General features: G+C 46.0%; 1 protein-coding gene and 1 long non-coding RNA gene across 3 annotated transcripts in view; one reads left to right on the top strand and one right to left on the bottom strand.

The window, feature by feature from the left end:
• Positions 1–6010: 6010 nt before the first annotated feature.
• LOC129385279 (uncharacterized) lies at positions 6011–15564 on the top strand. Its single transcript, XR_008612857.1, has 3 exons — positions 6011–6099; positions 12216–12372; positions 15482–15564. It is a non-coding gene; the product is annotated as an uncharacterized lncRNA (long non-coding RNA).
• Positions 15048–16281, bottom strand: part of LOC129385277 (uncharacterized) — a 283848-nt gene continuing 282614 nt past the window's right edge. For both annotated transcript variants that reach the window (XR_008612850.2, XM_055071712.1), the window contains one exon: positions 15048–15609. Coding sequence is in view for 1 of the 2 variants with exons in the window: in XM_055071712.1 (XP_054927687.1) it covers positions 15560–15609 (50 nt within the window). In the remaining variant the exon portion in view is untranslated. The remainder of the gene's footprint in view (positions 15610–16281) is intronic.

The raw sequence follows: 16281 nt of genomic DNA, 5'->3' as shown, positions 1-16281 counted from the left end.
TTTATGCGCCGCAGCTTGTTACTTATGTTCTAAAGAAGTTCGCCCTACTATGTTATACGATTAATAACACCTGTATATTACACGCCCAGAACAAAATGCAGCACGTAATAGGGGCTGCCTAAGGTATCTGGCCCATGGGGGGGGGAGCACTCCTGCCCCCTCTGTAATTAACGCTAATGATGTGTGGTGTCCGAAACAGCTACTACACATTCGAAAAATTTTCAGGGCCGTGGAAAGGCTGAGATGTTATGGCCACATAATGAGATGGGACAAGCTTAGAACGACAGAAAGCTGAGCTAGTTGGTAAGGATAAGGTCTACATCGACAATAAAGCGATGCACACTAAGATAACGTGGTAACACAATATCGTATATCTCAAAGAGCACGGAGTGGGAGGCCGATGGGGCAAAGTGAAGATAATAAAGAAATAAAGTAAGAACGGCCACGTAATTAAAATTAAATAGCTGACAGAAAAATATAAAAAAATCTCTAAACTCATTATTGCTTGTTCGGCATTCCCGTCCTTCGTCCGTTGTTTCTACGTGTTGTATAAGATATACGTAATCATATACAACTGACTAGCCGGCCGGCATATACTTATAAAGCTATTTCCAGTCGCCGCATAACGTCCGACAGTATTCAGTTAGCATCGTTCTCTACTGTGCGCATGCCATCCAGGAACAAGCGATAAGTAACAGCATGCAGTCACAAGCATGCGATGTTCAAATCACAACAGCGTTTGTAATGGTGAGATGTGATAGTCTGTGCGAACAGGAAATGCCACCACATTTCAGCAGCATTTTCGTCTACACATGAACCAGTAGCTTCGGAATAAACTCCGGAACGCTGCGCACTGTTTCGGCAGGGGACATTCACAGGAACAGAAAAAAAAAAGAGAACGCCGACAAAAATTGGGTTATCAAAGAGGTTGACGTTCCAGCTTCCGCAAGAATGCCTTGTTCACTGCAAGCTAAAGGTTAATTCGCTCTACTGTGCTGGGTATTTCCCACAAAAGACAATGAAAAGGACACGGACGAACAATTCGTGTTTGTTGTCCTTTGTGCGAAATATTGAAGCAGCAAACCGAATGATGTCGCTCCAATTAGCCCTTGCTGTTGACGCCTTATTTAAGCTAATTAGGGTTAAGAAGGTCGAGTTTAAGTTTTTTTTTAGTAATCGGTTCAGTCTTCTTGCGTAGGTAGGCGTGACATCGTCGTTTTCATTCAGCCGTTTTTTAAAAGGCGAAAGCCGTAGATTTGTATGCTTCAAGGTGGCGTTGTGAGGTACAGAAATTATCACTTGACCAAAGGAAGGCCATAAGCAAAGCATGTCCAGCCATGTATAAGAGATGATTAATGATTAGCAAAGTTAATGGTTAACTAGTGATTGGATTAAAGTGAATTACGGTGGATCAAGGTCGGCTAAGGTGTATTAAGGAGGATTAAGGTAGACTAGGGTCGAATAAGGTGGAATAATATGTATTAAAGATCAGGGTGGATTAAGATCGATTAAGGTGGACTAAGGATGATTAATGTGTATTAAAAAGAACCAAGAAGGGTTTAGGTCGATTAGGCTGGATGAAGGAGGATTAAGGTCGATTAAGGTCGATTAAGACCGACTAAGGTAGATGAAGCAGGATTAAGGTCGCTTAATGTGTATTAAGGTGGATGAAGGAGAATTAGGGTAGGTTAAGGTATTAAAGATAACTAGGGTGGAATATATGGCGGATTAAGATCGATTAAGGTTGACTAAGGAGGATTAGGGTGGAGTAATGTCGATTAGGGTGGATTAGGGTGTATTGAGGAGGGTTGTATGTATTAAAGAGAATTAGGGTCAGTAAGGTGGATTAAGGTCGATTAAGCTGGATTGGGGTCATTAAGGTGGATTACAGTCGATTAAAGGTGGGTTAAGGTGTACTAAGGTGGATTATGGTAGATTAAGGTGGATTAAGGCCAACTAATGTGGCCTAAGGCATAGAATTTCTCACTACATTACCTAGAGGGAAATCTGGCGCTGCTGCGCTGTGGTTTGCATGGGAATGCCGGTATATTGTGACTTCGGATTGGCATTGTTCTCGGAGAGCCAGGCAAGCACCATTCCGTCTGTCACAACCATTCCTTTTCTACTAAAACTGCACGTAAAAAGCTGTTTTAGCTTTATTATTACACAAAAAGATGTTTTGTTGGAAACTATGGAAACTTGTTATTGCATGTACAATTATATGATATGTAAAAAGTATCAGCGGGCCGCTAAAGTCGGAGGACAGACGACAAGATTGACTCACGCTTTGCAACAGTTTGTCGTCTGTTCTTGCATTTCTTCGCTTGGTCATGCATTGTAGGTGAGTAAAGATGTAACATGCATGAATGGAAACATTTTATGAAGATTTTACTTTAAGAACGCGTTATTTGTGTAGCCATATCCACGTTTTAGACGAAGCCTCTTACAACACCAGCCAACACAAGCCTCGCAGGCACATATACCGTCATTCTCATGGCATGACGGCACGGCGCCCCTTAAGAAACTCCCATAGACGGTGGCGCCAGATTTCCCTCTAGGTGTTACAGTGAGAAACTCTTTGGTCTAAGGTAGAAGAAAGAGGATTAAGGCGGATTAGGGTGGATTAAGGCGAATTACAGTAGGATTTACAAGGCTTTTGCATTCGCGTATCGGGCGGTACCTAGGGACAGCTGGGAATTTTTTACTTGAGGCGTGTTCGCGCCTCCGGCGTCCCGCGCAGGGAGGGGTAGAAGGTCTCCAGAGACGCGCAGTTGGTTTAGTGGCAAAAACGAGAAAGCCAAGTGGACGCACCCTCACGCTCCGCTTAATTGACTCTGTAACGAAGTAGGGACAGCGTTCTGCCTCCCGCTGCTGGCATGAGCGTTGTGAGCACAGACACACAGCCTTGAGCAGCTGTGTTCACACCGCACCGTGTGGTCCACACAGTGGTCTGAATGGAACAAACAGCACACTTCAAGCTACAAACGCTCATATTTTATTGCGTTATCAATTATATGGATACTCGAGGCACATTTCTGCCGTCGCCGTGAGGTTCCGTATAAAGTCTAAGTGCGATAAAATCGTCGCCGCGCGCCGTATGCTGTATGTGCGAGTGAAAGTGTGCGAGGGTGAGCCGGCGATCGCGGCTCAATCTCGCGCACGCAGGCGAGGAAAGCGGGGAGGAAGCGCGGTTTCTTCCGTCTCGCGCAAGGCTCTGGGGGGAGGATATGGAGAGGGATGGGCGTGTTCTATCTTGAAAGCCATCTGCGACGGGGACAGAGTCCGTCCGTGCGCTATGTTTTCGCGGCTTTGTTCGCATTGACGCGAGGTGCACCACGAATGTCAATTCGCTCGCTGCTGCTGCGAGCGAATTCACTCCAGCGCTTTGACAGCGAGTTTCCGCGGTCATCTAGTGGGATGTGTTTGTGTTTGCTGGTGCACACGTGACACGACGCTTGTTAATTTATCTAGTATGCCTATGTGTACAAGTCGGGCACGTACCCAGGGAGGGGGGCGCTCCCTCCCCCCCCCATCCCCGCCCACACCACCACTCCTCACACATTCCTAAAGCGCCGCCAAATCAATGTTGATACTTGGCAGCTATTCAGCGGTCAGCATTGTGCTGCTTTTTTCACTTCTTTTGGATGGCGGTAGTTATCGGCATCTGTTGGGGTATGAAGGCCAGTTTTCTCATAGGTTCGGTGCCCGCGCGTTTAACTCGAGATGCGTTCAGTTGTCACCATCTACTCAACGGTCGCGCTAATCGCTCTTGCTTCGTTAATTCAACCTTCTTTGTTCAGACTGATCCAGGGACCAGGAAAGGGATTCGGTTCTTAGTCAGCTGGTCTGTATGTTCGTGGAACGAGTTGCGGCCGGAGAAAACTGCGTTTAACTTTTCCTTTTGCTTCATTATTTCCTCGAGTGACGGCTCGCACGACGCTGGCAGATACCCGGAACCATATACCCGCTACTTGGGTTAGATAAGGTGGAAAATAAAACAATGCGAAACAGCGTCCATCATCAAACCCTGCACTATTCCTTAAACCCATAAGCAATATGAATGCTACCTGTTACCTCGTCTGGTTTTTCCCTAATTGTACAGCACTTTTCGTGCAAAATTGGCAACTGGAAATAAGAGTCGCAAGGTGCTGAGAAATTAAGTGATCTACTATAGGAGAGAGCCAAGGCAACAGCCAAACACGAAGGAAAAGCGAAAATTAACAAATTTAACCGTTGTTTATGAAAATATTTATGGGTTAACATCTTTTTGCTTAAAAAGGGAGTGGATACAACGACGCCGGAAATGGAGGACAATTCCGTGTGTTTTAAATGACGCTACAGTTATCAGTCGAACTGCCTGACGTAGCCACTTCTCTATTGTGCTTATGTGGGTGTTCTAACCTTTCGCGCTGGGCACAGTATGTCTAGAAGCGCAGCGCCTTGAGCTATACGCAGTTGTACAGGACTGGTGCCCACGCACCGTTACGCAACTTTCCAAATAACAATACGAGTTGGTTTTGGCACTTGGTAGAGAAGTAAACGAGGGATCCAAAAGAACTGTGATTGTTCCGCGAATATATACTTCTCTGTAATTCTTCCAGAGCTAATTCTAAAAACGCTACTATAGTCGGATACGACTTAAGTCTGCAGTGAAGCCCCGCCCACGCCCTCATAACCGCCAGCCACTGTTCCTCCGCGAGGCTGCAAGTAATCCGTACTTCAAACTTTTCTTGTAACCCAAATAAGGCGGTAACCACAAAAATAAAAATATTAGCGCGTAATTTTATACCCTTTCTTTCGCCTATTATAGTGGAATGGCGAAAATCTAATTCTTTGTTGAACTGAAATAAAATGGTTGCTTCGCTGAATCTATTTATTGTCAATTTTCATTTCAGTTGGCAGTGCAGTTTCATGAGTAAAACGGGCTAAGCAGTTAGATGAACTGTACCGCAGACTTTTGAAGAGTGAAATGCTCAGACTCCATAAACTTTGACCATGTCTGTTCCACACCTCATTGCTTCCGCCGATGAAAAGATTCTTTAAGAACAGAGGACGCTCCGGAGCTATTAAGTACGACGCCATCTTGAAAAGGCCGCATAACGATGATTTTGTTTGCTTCTGTGATTGGCTGGCAGAGTAACACAACCCCGCGCGGTCCGTGTGCCTTGGTTGCTAACTGCTGTTTCTTTAAAGTTGTATTCTACTGTAGAAATCTTTATTTTACACTTTCGATTGTTTACTTGTTCTTGGGAGTGTTCTTCCTGCGCTTATTTGCTGCGCGAGTCTATTTGATGCGTTTCCTTGCTTGCCAAGGAGAGGTGTATCTCGCAGGCCAACCTGTGAGACACACCTTATTTCATGGCCCTTTTGCGGGCTTACGCATCTTTATGGCGAATGGTGGACGTTAGTTATTCATATTTGTACTAGTAAAGGTATCTCCCCCCCTCTTTTGCATAGGAAAGTTACCTTGGGTTGGGCCCCCCGGAAGAAAAATCCTGGGTACGTGCCTGGTACACGTTTATACGGTCGATAGAGTGAGTGAGTAAAGACTTTATTTGAAAACAAGGTATTGACGGGTGACCTTGTTGTTAGGCAGCCACGAGCCCCTGGGCCCGGGCTATTTTGATGACCTTGGCCTGCAGGTCAGGGTCGGAGCTGAGCAACACGGCCTCCCACTGCTCAGTATTACTTATATCCTGATTTGTGTGATTTTCCGCTGGGCAAGACCACATAATATGGAACAGATCCGCTTTTTTCTTACAATGGTTACATGTATTAGGGTATTGGTCCGGGTATAGTAGTAGTGATAGGCTACGGGGTTGGGGTAGGTGTTGGTCTGAAAAACTACTATCCTCACTTCGTATAGCTGTCCACTAGTTTGCTATCGCAATCGATGATTCGGATTTCGGGCGAAACTGCGAGATTCTTCATTCCAGCTGTCTGATCTCGTGTCCCACTGAAGTGCACGACGCCTGGTGGCGGCGCTCTTCATCGTGCCAGCGTTGCGAGACAGGATGCTGTTTCTACAGCGTGGAAACAATTGCGTCGCGTGCTACTTCTCGCCGACGTGTTGCTCCCGTGTATTCGGAACACTGTCTGGTGAGCTTCAGCGCAACGCTGAACTTTGCTACCGCTTTCAATGCTTCGCGGGCGAAGCTGGCTAATTTTAGTTGTCTGAATAGTCAAGGACCTTTAATATGAATGTACTTCCTAACATTCATGTACTTCCCGACCAGGCGAGATGTCGCGCAGTTACAGATTTCACTCAGTGGGGGTCAGTTGTCGAACTTTTGTTGCCAGCCGTGCGGGAACTGTGGAACGCCGGATCACCGCAGGTGCCACGACGCATGCGCGCAGTTTGGCCACCTGCGCGGTATACAGCAGCAACGCGTGTGCCTGCGACGCAGCGACGAAAACCTGCCGTTGATTCAGCTATAAAGCCACGTGGGTTTCCGCGAAAAGTGGCGGCTTCGAGGCGAAGATAAGTCAGCTGGTCGCGCGTACATGATAAGTGCATAAATCCAGCGTGTGCGCGGGCATGCGCATCGGGGATCAGGCCCACTTAAACCTCATCCAGCAAAGTGCGGCGGCTGTCCAAATCGCCCCCGCGCCGTTTAAGGATATGAACAGGACACGTACACGCACAGGGAGGAGGGGTTGCCGGCGCGAATGAATACGAAACGAGAGATCGGAGCCCAACCTTGCGAAGCGAGTCCCGTGCCTCAAGCCTGCCTCAAGCGTGCGGCGTTGCAGCGATTAGGGAGCGATCGCCAGGGAAGATATAAATGGGGATAGGGTCGCGGCTAGGGGGCAGCACCCGAAACAATAACAATTTCCGGGGCTTTGGAAAAACTGTCGGGGCAGTTGGCGAAGGGCGCGGATGAAGGATGCTCTCGGTGTATATTTAGGGAAGAGTGGAGAGGCGCTTGAAGACAGGCACGCTGAAGGGAGAGCGAGACGGGAAGGGCTCGCATGAGAATGGGTTTCGTAGAGGGGCCAACGTGTCGGGATGCAAGCGGGACGATGGGTGTGAAAAGGGAAGCGTCACAAATGACTACAAGGAGCAGTACGCGCTTCCCCAACCTAGCGACCCCAAGCGGGACGGGAAGATTTTATGGATGCGTTTGTATGCATACGGCCGCGCACGTGCTGACAGGGACGGGATTGTTTCTTTTTTTCAAAGCTATACAGGGGCCAGCGTTTCAGGCGGATAAGCTCCCTCATCCAGCTGTGCCATCTCTTCAAATTTTAAATATATTCAGCCAAACGCTTTCTTTTTGCCGCCGTGTTGTAAGGATATTTAGAAATTATTATTATTATTATTATTATTATTATTATTATTATTATTATTATTATTATTATTATTATTATTATTATTATTATTATTATTATTATTAGCTGTCGTCGTCTTTTCATGTAGCTCTTGCCATCAGCTTCTCTTAACTGTGTGTGTGTGTTTTTTTGTGTCCTGGTAGAACTTGCAGCCGAGTCATTGCAATACTGGGTTACACCGCGAAATGACCTTTTTTTTATTACTGCGATAAAGACTTGCCTTTACCGAGCAGCTGCAGCCTTTGTTGCGCGGACAAATGGAGCGTGGGTAGCGAAACACGTTTTCTTTTTTTATAAGGACCGACTGTTGGGCAAGTTGGTGTTACATGACTGTGTCAGAGGTGGTATAAACGACGCGCTACATTAACAAAGAGTTTGAAGAAATATTCGTCCCGGCAACTACCTCGTTTCATTTTGAGCCGCCCGATGCTTGGCCAGTCCCCAAAAGTGGGCATGTGCCACTGCCTCACGAACAAATATCTACACCTAGGCACCTTATTTGTTCGAGGTGCAGTCGTGGTCAGGCCGACTAAGTCGAAACCAGAAAGAAATCAAACCGTCAAATAACCGGCGAGGTGATTAAGAAACCTGCACTCGCTGTCCGAAAAAAAATCTTGTTTCCTATGTTTTTAAAGGCTTCGTCTGTGGCGGCAACAACAAATGCGCCACGGGCCACTAAAAAATAAAATATAAATTAAAAAAAGAACTGAATTTAGCGCACAGAATTTTTTGCGCTTCACCTGTTCCGTCTCGTTCATCTGTGTTATTCCTTGTCCAAGTTGTTTCCTTAAGATAAGATAAGATAAGATAAGATAAGATAAGATAAGACTTTAACTAGTCCAGTGTCAAGCAACCCGCCGCGGTGGCTTAATGCCGAGCTCGAGGTCACTGGTTCGATACCGGTTGCGGCGGCCGCATTTCGATGGGGGCGAAATGCAAAAACGCTCGTGGTACTTTGATTTAGGTGTACTTGAAGGAACCCCACATTGTCCACGAGTGCCCCACTGCGGTGCGCCTCATAATCATTGTGATTTTGGCGCGTAATAGCAGAGAACGTCCTAATTGATGTAATTCACACTTTGCAGAAGGGTTGAAATCCGGGTCTGTTGGTGCATACTTGAAGGAAAAAACCAGTCGTTGTGGTGTAATTCACACTGTTGTGACATTTGTTTCTCGCGAGTTAGACTTCTATGATTTTATGCTTAAATTTCTTAATATACTTTCAACTTTTCGGCAGTTGTTATTTGAGAAATGATGGCTTAAATAAAAAAAAAAGTCATCTACCAATAGTCAATAGATGCTAAATTTCTATATATATATATATATATATATATAACCTAGAAGGAAGGGGATTAACCGAGGGGCCCGATTTTTTTATTAGTCATATCATTAGAAGCCAACAAACACTGACACCAAGGACAACATGGGGGAAATTACTTATGCCTAATAAATGAAATGAAGAAACGATAACTTAATGGAAGTGAAAGTGGATGAAAAAACAGCTTGCCGCAGGTGGGGACCGAACCCACAACCTTCGAATTTCCATTAATTTATCGTTTCTTCATTTCATTTATTAAGCACAAGTAATTTCGCCTATGTTGTCCTTGGTGTCAGTGTTTGTTGGCTTCTTATGATATGACTAATAAAAAGAATCGGGCCCCTCGGTTAATCCCCTTCCTTGTCGTTTATTACATAACGAGGGTCCCGAATCCGGCAACATTGATGCCTTCAGGTAGCATGTGTGGGTTTATTGACCAGTCGCTTTCACCCAAAAAGATCACGTTTTCGTGACGCCTGCGGCAGAAAGGACGTTCCACGTTCGCAGCCAAGGTCTGTGAGTGGTGGCGTTGGCTAACACTCCCGGGGTTCTATTAGGACACATAAATACCCAAGAAAGTGGATGGGGAAACGGCGCCGCGGTAGCTCAATTGGTAGAGCATCGCACGCGAAATGCGAAGGTTGTGGGTTCGGTCCCCACCTGCAGCAAGTTGTTTTTTCATCCACTTTCATTTCCATTAATTTATCGTTTCTTCATTTCATTTATTAAGCACAAGTAATTTCCCCTATGTTGTCCTTGGTGTCAGTGTTTGTTGGCTTCTTGATATGTGTATATAAATAAGAAATACAACAAACATAATTGAACTCGGTTCGGGGCTCGCAAAGCAAAAACGATTTCTCCGTCCATAAGCAGATTTGCTTCAGATAGACCTTCGACACTCACATAATGCTTGCGGAATATCCGAAAATTTCCCCAAATCATCACTCCGCTTATTTCCCTAATGCCTTCCCTAAAGAAGTGACAGTTGTATACCAATAGTTGGTTCTGGGACAGAATTTGTACCTCAGTTTTGTGGAAAACCCGAAGGTAGATTCATGAGGCAGAATTTGTCATCGACCCACAAGTAGCCCACAGCTACACAAAGTCCAGGATCTGAACAATTTTTTTAAGAAACCCGTACTTTGTATAGTTTCGGAAGGATGACGAATTTGGTCACGTGGGTGTTTCATGAGTCAGCATCTATAGCATGTTGCCCTGCAGCGGTGCTCATCAATTGGGTGAATTGATGAAGGAACGTGTTTCGTAACGACCTGCACGATTTTTTCCTTCTTAATTTCTCATCATCCGTCGCTTCGAGTAAGTAGTCTCGGCTACGTCGTCTCGGCCAGCGACGAAAGATGGAAAGAACGGTAAAATAAATCGAATCGCTATGAAATACGGCCTCAAATCATAAAATTCGCAAAAAATTAAAGAAAGACATTGAAGAAAGAAAGGAAAACACGTCTCTCTCTCTCAATCTCGGCGTCGGTAGCGAGGCAAACGGAGAGCGGTGCCTCTCAATCTCGCGACTGCGCACGCCGGCCGCTCCCGTTCGCTGCGCAAACAAAACCCAGCGCGCTGCGCGGATCCCTCGTCGATCACGCGACGAAGCTTCTCCTTCCATTCTTCACAACAGAAGGCACCGCGACCCCTTCTCTAATAACAAAAGGCAAAACCCCGAATACACTCTCAAAGTTGGGCGCACTCTATCCATGTGGCCAGGTCACGTGCTTGTCTGTATGACGCCGAAACGTGCACGCGACGCAGCGTTCCGCAAGAATGACCGCGTTAAATGGTTATTGTCATTAATTCATTCTTGCCAAGTTTCCCTAGTTTTTCGTAAGGTTTACAATTACTGGCTTGTCCTGCAATTTTACGAATGTTTGCGTCATGTTTTACGAAAAATAAATCCTGTTCTTACAAAAAAAGTTTTTAAGGTGTTCAAAGATGGGGTATATACTGGAGGGGTACTTGCTTCGAGCAAGTTTATTCAGTGTAGTTCCCGTAGCAGGTGAAATCGGCGGCAGCAATGTCGCGGAAATCACAAGTTGTTAGTCCCCGCTGTTCCAAGTTTGCCGCTGCTTGTGTGTTGCGTCTAAACTTGCGTCATCGTTAATGAAGCCTGCACGCATGTGGAAAGTTTTTGAAGATACGCGCCAATCCACCCGTCTCCCACCGCGTGATCTTGTCGAATTTCTAAGTTCGCAGATTGGTGGTATGCATTACTTTTTGTTGTAGATAAATAATTTCGGAAGAAGATAAGAGCCAGGATTAATGTTCCGAAAATGCACAGTGAGGGACGCCGCATTGGAGGGCTGCGGCTTAATCTTGAGCTAGTGGCTCCCCATCGAAATACGGCCGCCGCGTCCGGCAGTCGAACCTACGACCTCGTCCCTATTGGAAGTGTACGTTGACAACATGCACTTCCACTTCCGAACTATTCACATCTTTTCGTTGTTTTGTTGTTGTCTTGTAAGCCTTGGCATCTACACAGGCTCAATTGACTGTGTTTCAATTCGGGCGACGTTTCATCGACAATAAAAACCAGTTTTCGCTCTCCTTCTGTGCGGCACATGTGTGTGTTACTTACCGTGGTTAGTGCCACTTAGCGCAGTTTAAAATGGACGAAAGAAAATCAAAGTGAAATTGCTTTCTCTTTATTGAAAATGTAAGATTATATACTATATGAATGACCGTTGAATTTGCAGTAAGCTCAAGAACCAAAAAATACACGCATTATGTGACGTTCGCTGGAACTCAAATGGTTTCGTTATAGAAGACACCTTTATGCGAGGTTTCTTATTACGGTGGGTTCAGTCGCTTTTTGCGAAACTCCCGTTTTTATCGCAACAACATGGGGCCGATTACAATTGCCCATGTTGCCGATTGCGAGAGTCCGGCGGTGTAGATGGATAGAGTAAAACAGCTTATAGCCGTTCTGTGCTTCCACAAGGGGGAGATCGCAGAGAGGCTATATAAAAAGACGCACTGAATCGGTTTACACAGGCAGATGTACTGGCGGACTCCTTGATCGTATATATGGCCTAAAGTCCGAACAACAGATATCGGTGCAGCGTGCCAGTGCTTCTACCTCCGCTCTTGATTGTTTACAGTACCATTCGCTGTCCACATACTTCCTCCTTGTAGCGTTCATTACGTATTGATGCTTGTAATACAAACCGTCAATTTCTATACAAGGACTGTCCGACTACGTCGCCGCAACAAGAGAGAGGAAAATAATGTTATGAAACGCTAATAAAAAGAACAAAATAAATTTGACAAAGACAACCAAAAAAAAACAACAAAAGAGAGATAGATAGATAGAGAGCCGTGTCCCGGTAAAGGCCGTTCTCTATACCGCGCAGTCACTGTCGCGTGACTCAGTCCAAACGTAAGATACTCGATAGCATCGGCTAATGTGTTTGCGGGGCGGAAGCACCCGCCTGGAGCAGGACGCCTTCACAGACAGCGCATTACTTGCTTGTGCTCGTGTGTGTCCATACAGGAGTGCACTCGGTGCGCCTTGATTTTTTGTCGTATCGCGCGTTCCTTCATTGCGCGGCAGCGCCGTTTCGGTGAGTGCACGCGTCAAAGGAGTTCGACCGCAGCGAAGGACAACGGCTGCCGCCGGCACTGGCCACACTGGGAGACGAGCGTGGCGGGAATCGGAGGGCCCGCGATGGGAGGAAGACACCGTTCCGTGTACGCCACGAAGCGAAGAGGTACAGTGGCTTGCATTTTTATTGCTTGCCACGGCACGTTATATTTGCCGTTTGCGCCCGTTCTTTAACAGGAAGCTTTAGCTCGGGTGCTCCTATCTAAATACATGTAAAAGGAGAATTCGTTTTTTCTCGGCAATCACTGCACCAAATTTGGCGAGGTTTGTTTCATTTAAAAGAAAAACTTAAAGCCTAGTGACTGTTGGTCTCGAATTTTCCATTTAGGTCGTCAATTTTTTATTTAAAAAAATTGGCAAAAATCGGAACTTCTCAGAAAACGAAACTATCAAGTTTACAACTATAACTCAGCAAGGAAAAATGATATCCCAATTCTGGGAATTGCATCTAATAGTACATCTAAAGCGGACAAAATTGATTTGTTGCACATGAATGTCAAAAGATATAGTAATAAGAAAATACAGCTTTTGCAGAACCCTTGTATGCACTGTAACAAATTCACGTAAGATGCAACTTGACACAACAGATTTGTCTGCTTTGAATGGTCTGATGGATGCCGTTCATAGAACTGCGATATCTGTTCTTGGTGCATAGCTATTTCTAAAATTTTTAAACTTTGTGCGTGTATTTTTTTTTCAAGCTTGCGAATATCTGAAAATTCATTCAACAAAAGTCAGGCCCTAAATCGAAATTCCTCTTCCAGCAGTCACTAGAATTTAACTTTCTCTCTCAAATGCAACAACTTTCATTAAAATCGGTCCAGTGGTTATTTCAGAAAAACGTTTTTGCGTTTTACATGTATTTGAATAGGCCGCGTCGGAGTTGGGCCCGAGCTAAGGCTTCCTCTTAAGTCTTTGTCTGAAGCCCCTTGCCTGTCATGTGAGCCTCTGAGATGTCTGCATGATCACGCAAGGTTTTACTTCCGATAGCAATTTATATTTAGCGTTTGCGCTTTTTCGCTTTGTCTGCGTCTAATTAAGCAAAAAAGAAAGAAAGAAAGAGAGAGAGGTGGACGGGCAAAGACATGAAGGTGTGCACCGAAATTTGGGAAGAAACAGCCGTCATGCACCAAGCACATGCTAGATCGCGCCACAATAGCTGCGCCGCAGCAATAGCAGGCACTTCACCAATGTGCATAAGCATCTGTCTTGGTAGCGCAAGCTTTTCAGCCGACGCCCGAAGTGGCTTTCGAAGAGCAAGCACATGTACGTCGGCGGTACAGTGTGCAAGAGAACTGAGCTGTTTTCACTTGAATCGGCTCCTTGACAGCGAAGCAAGAAAGCTGATTTGCAGCGGAAATGTAACGCCTGCATGGTGGGAAAGACGATCTTCTCTCCTCAACGCTTTTTAATCGACTGGCGGAGGACAATTTCTTCACGGCGGAGCTAAAATCTTGCTCAAGATCGACACGAAAATTTGCAGGAGCAATAGGCACATCGGCTATCTGATAATGACCGCCTCGTACGCTAAGCCAATGGCAAATGCAAGAATGCAAGCAAATGCAAGAATGGCAAAACAAAATCACGACAAAAGTAAACGCGTCAATATATAGTTACATAGGTTTAGTTACTCCAATGTTCTTGCACATATACGAGACCCAGCCGACAGATGTGGCCCTTGAAGCCACTGGGACCTAAAAAAATATTTAAAAGTAACACCTACAAAGACCCAGTGTATATATAGTGGAAAAAAAGTTAGAGGAAATGACCTCGCAATGACGTCAAAGAACAAACTAGCAATAAACGCACGCTCAAGTTGACAAAAAGCCTTTCCCAGTCGACCGCTAGATGGCCCTAGGCGTTGAACTGCGTGGGGTCGCCAGTGGGAAACCCTTTACTCGAGAGGTGCTCAACTCGGGCAGTGGCGGCAGGCACAGACTAGGCTGCACTCGGGGCGGCTTATGTGCTCGAAAACCTTTACTTTCCTGCTATATGCTCCCTGTCATTATTTCTTTTATGTTTTCTTTCTCGATGGAAACCGTACGATGGAAAGATAAGCCCCAAGGGTGCAAACTTTTTTTTAGAGTGTAGTATCTGAGAGCCGGGCGTTGAACACATCCCGAAGTTTTCATAGTTCTCGCGAAAAGAACCAGAAATACACTTTACCAGTCGCTGAGAGAGAGAGAGAGAGAGAGAGCAAGGACAGGAAAGGCAGGGAGGTCAACCAGAAGAGCATCCGGTTTGCTACCCTACACTGGGGGTGGGGGAAAGGGGAATAGAAAGAGGAAGAAGGAAGAGAGTGAGCACTGAGTGCGTGTGCGCGGGACATTATGCACAGGGATACTATAAACGGTCTCTTAAGCCGGTGCACTTCAAGTATTGCCCTAATGCACGATTCGCTTTTCGTGCCGCAACAGCAAAGCTATGCTATTGAATGGTAGCTGATTAGAACACAGTTTCCTGCAAAATTGTTAGAAGGAAACCAAGCGCTACTGTTCTACCAGAGCTGCAAAGCATTGCGGCTCAGCCAGGTTTCGTCGTGCTGTCGTCAAACGACTTCGCGACTGCAAATCGATCACAGCTAACGAAGTATTGCATTATAACTTCAACAATTCGCCATTATTATGCATTTGAGGAGAATTACTGTTTTTACGCATCTAGAAAAAGATAATTGCTTGAAAATTTAGGCCAACAAAGGGAAGTGAAGCGTAATAAATTAGTCTACCCGAACTTCGGGAGGCACAAGCACGAAGATTAGACAAATTCATGTCGCGCTGCCCGAAAGAGAGTCAACTTTTATTGATGCCAGCAATCACGGGGGCGGGCGCAGCCTCCCTCCGCCTATCAGACGTCCAAGATCTCCTGGGTCTCAGCAACCCGAGTTTCCTCCAGTAATTTTATTAGGAAACTGGTTTATCAGAGCTTCTTGCTGCGCTAACTGGTGTGCATCCATTGACGTTCATTGTCCCTTTCTTCTCTTTCTGTATTTTATGGCGCAAAAAAAAAAAAAGAAAAGAATGAAGTCGCTCTTGGTGGGTATCTAGTGCCTTGACGTATAGCTTATTGCTCGGACACCGCACCGAATGAGATGGCGTTTCACGTGATGGTCTCTCGAAGTTCATTTGCGGCGAACTGTTCAGTCGCGGAAGGATATTCTCCCGGCGCGGAATGTCCTATCATGTATGCTTGTAGCCGATAGTTTAGTGTATTCGCAGGGCCTTGGAACTCCATGGAGGTGCTGATCCTGAGGCTGGAAAGTCGGCCGGGCCTCGTCTCGCTTCTGTACGCACCATTCAAAGGTCATCGTCATTACTCGGGCCCTCTTCCACACAACGCCATCCTCCTGGACGACAAAAAAAAAAAATTGCATAAATAAACACGCAAGCGCTTGCACCGAGCCCTCCCACGTTCATCCAAAAACTCCGCGTGCGTACACTATACACATCGCCACGCGCGCATTCGATGTCACGCAGCGTTCGTTATTGGAGCGTGAAAAAAAAAGCGCGTATGGATAAAAAGGAAAAAGAAAGAAAAAGGCGCGAGTTCTCGTCTCCCGAACACGCCGTTTCGAGAAAAGAGGAACAGACTTCAAAGAGAGGAGAGATAATGGAACCGCGGGATTTCGAGAACCCTTGTTTTTCCGCACGAGTGTTCACTCCATTCAAGTACTCGGGATCACCGCGAAGTAAAAAGTCGTCAAGAACTTCGTATCGTTCCGAGTCTTCTGCTGCTCAGAAACGCGCCGCCCCCCTCCCTCCCCCAACACTGTGCGCGTCGACCTCCCATGAAGTTCGTCGCTGCTTCAGTCATTCCGTCCTCACTTGACAACACCTTTTCTTTCCCCTTCTTCCTTACTTTTGTTCTGGCGCTTCCCAATATCCCTTCAGACGTCGCTACACAAGCGCGCGCGCGGCTTTGCTTTGTCTAGGCTGCCTGCTTGGGTGAAATTCTTGCGTGACTTTTTGTTTTGTAATTTCCGGCGTTCGAAGCGCGTTGCTTGGTTCGAGCGCTTCTT

The sequence above is a fragment of the Dermacentor andersoni genome, chromosome 7, assembly GCF_023375885.2.
Source record: "Dermacentor andersoni chromosome 7, qqDerAnde1_hic_scaffold, whole genome shotgun sequence".
Classification (NCBI taxonomy): domain Eukaryota; kingdom Metazoa; phylum Arthropoda; class Arachnida; order Ixodida; family Ixodidae; genus Dermacentor; species Dermacentor andersoni.
This window is presented reverse-complemented; position numbering and strand designations above follow the sequence as displayed.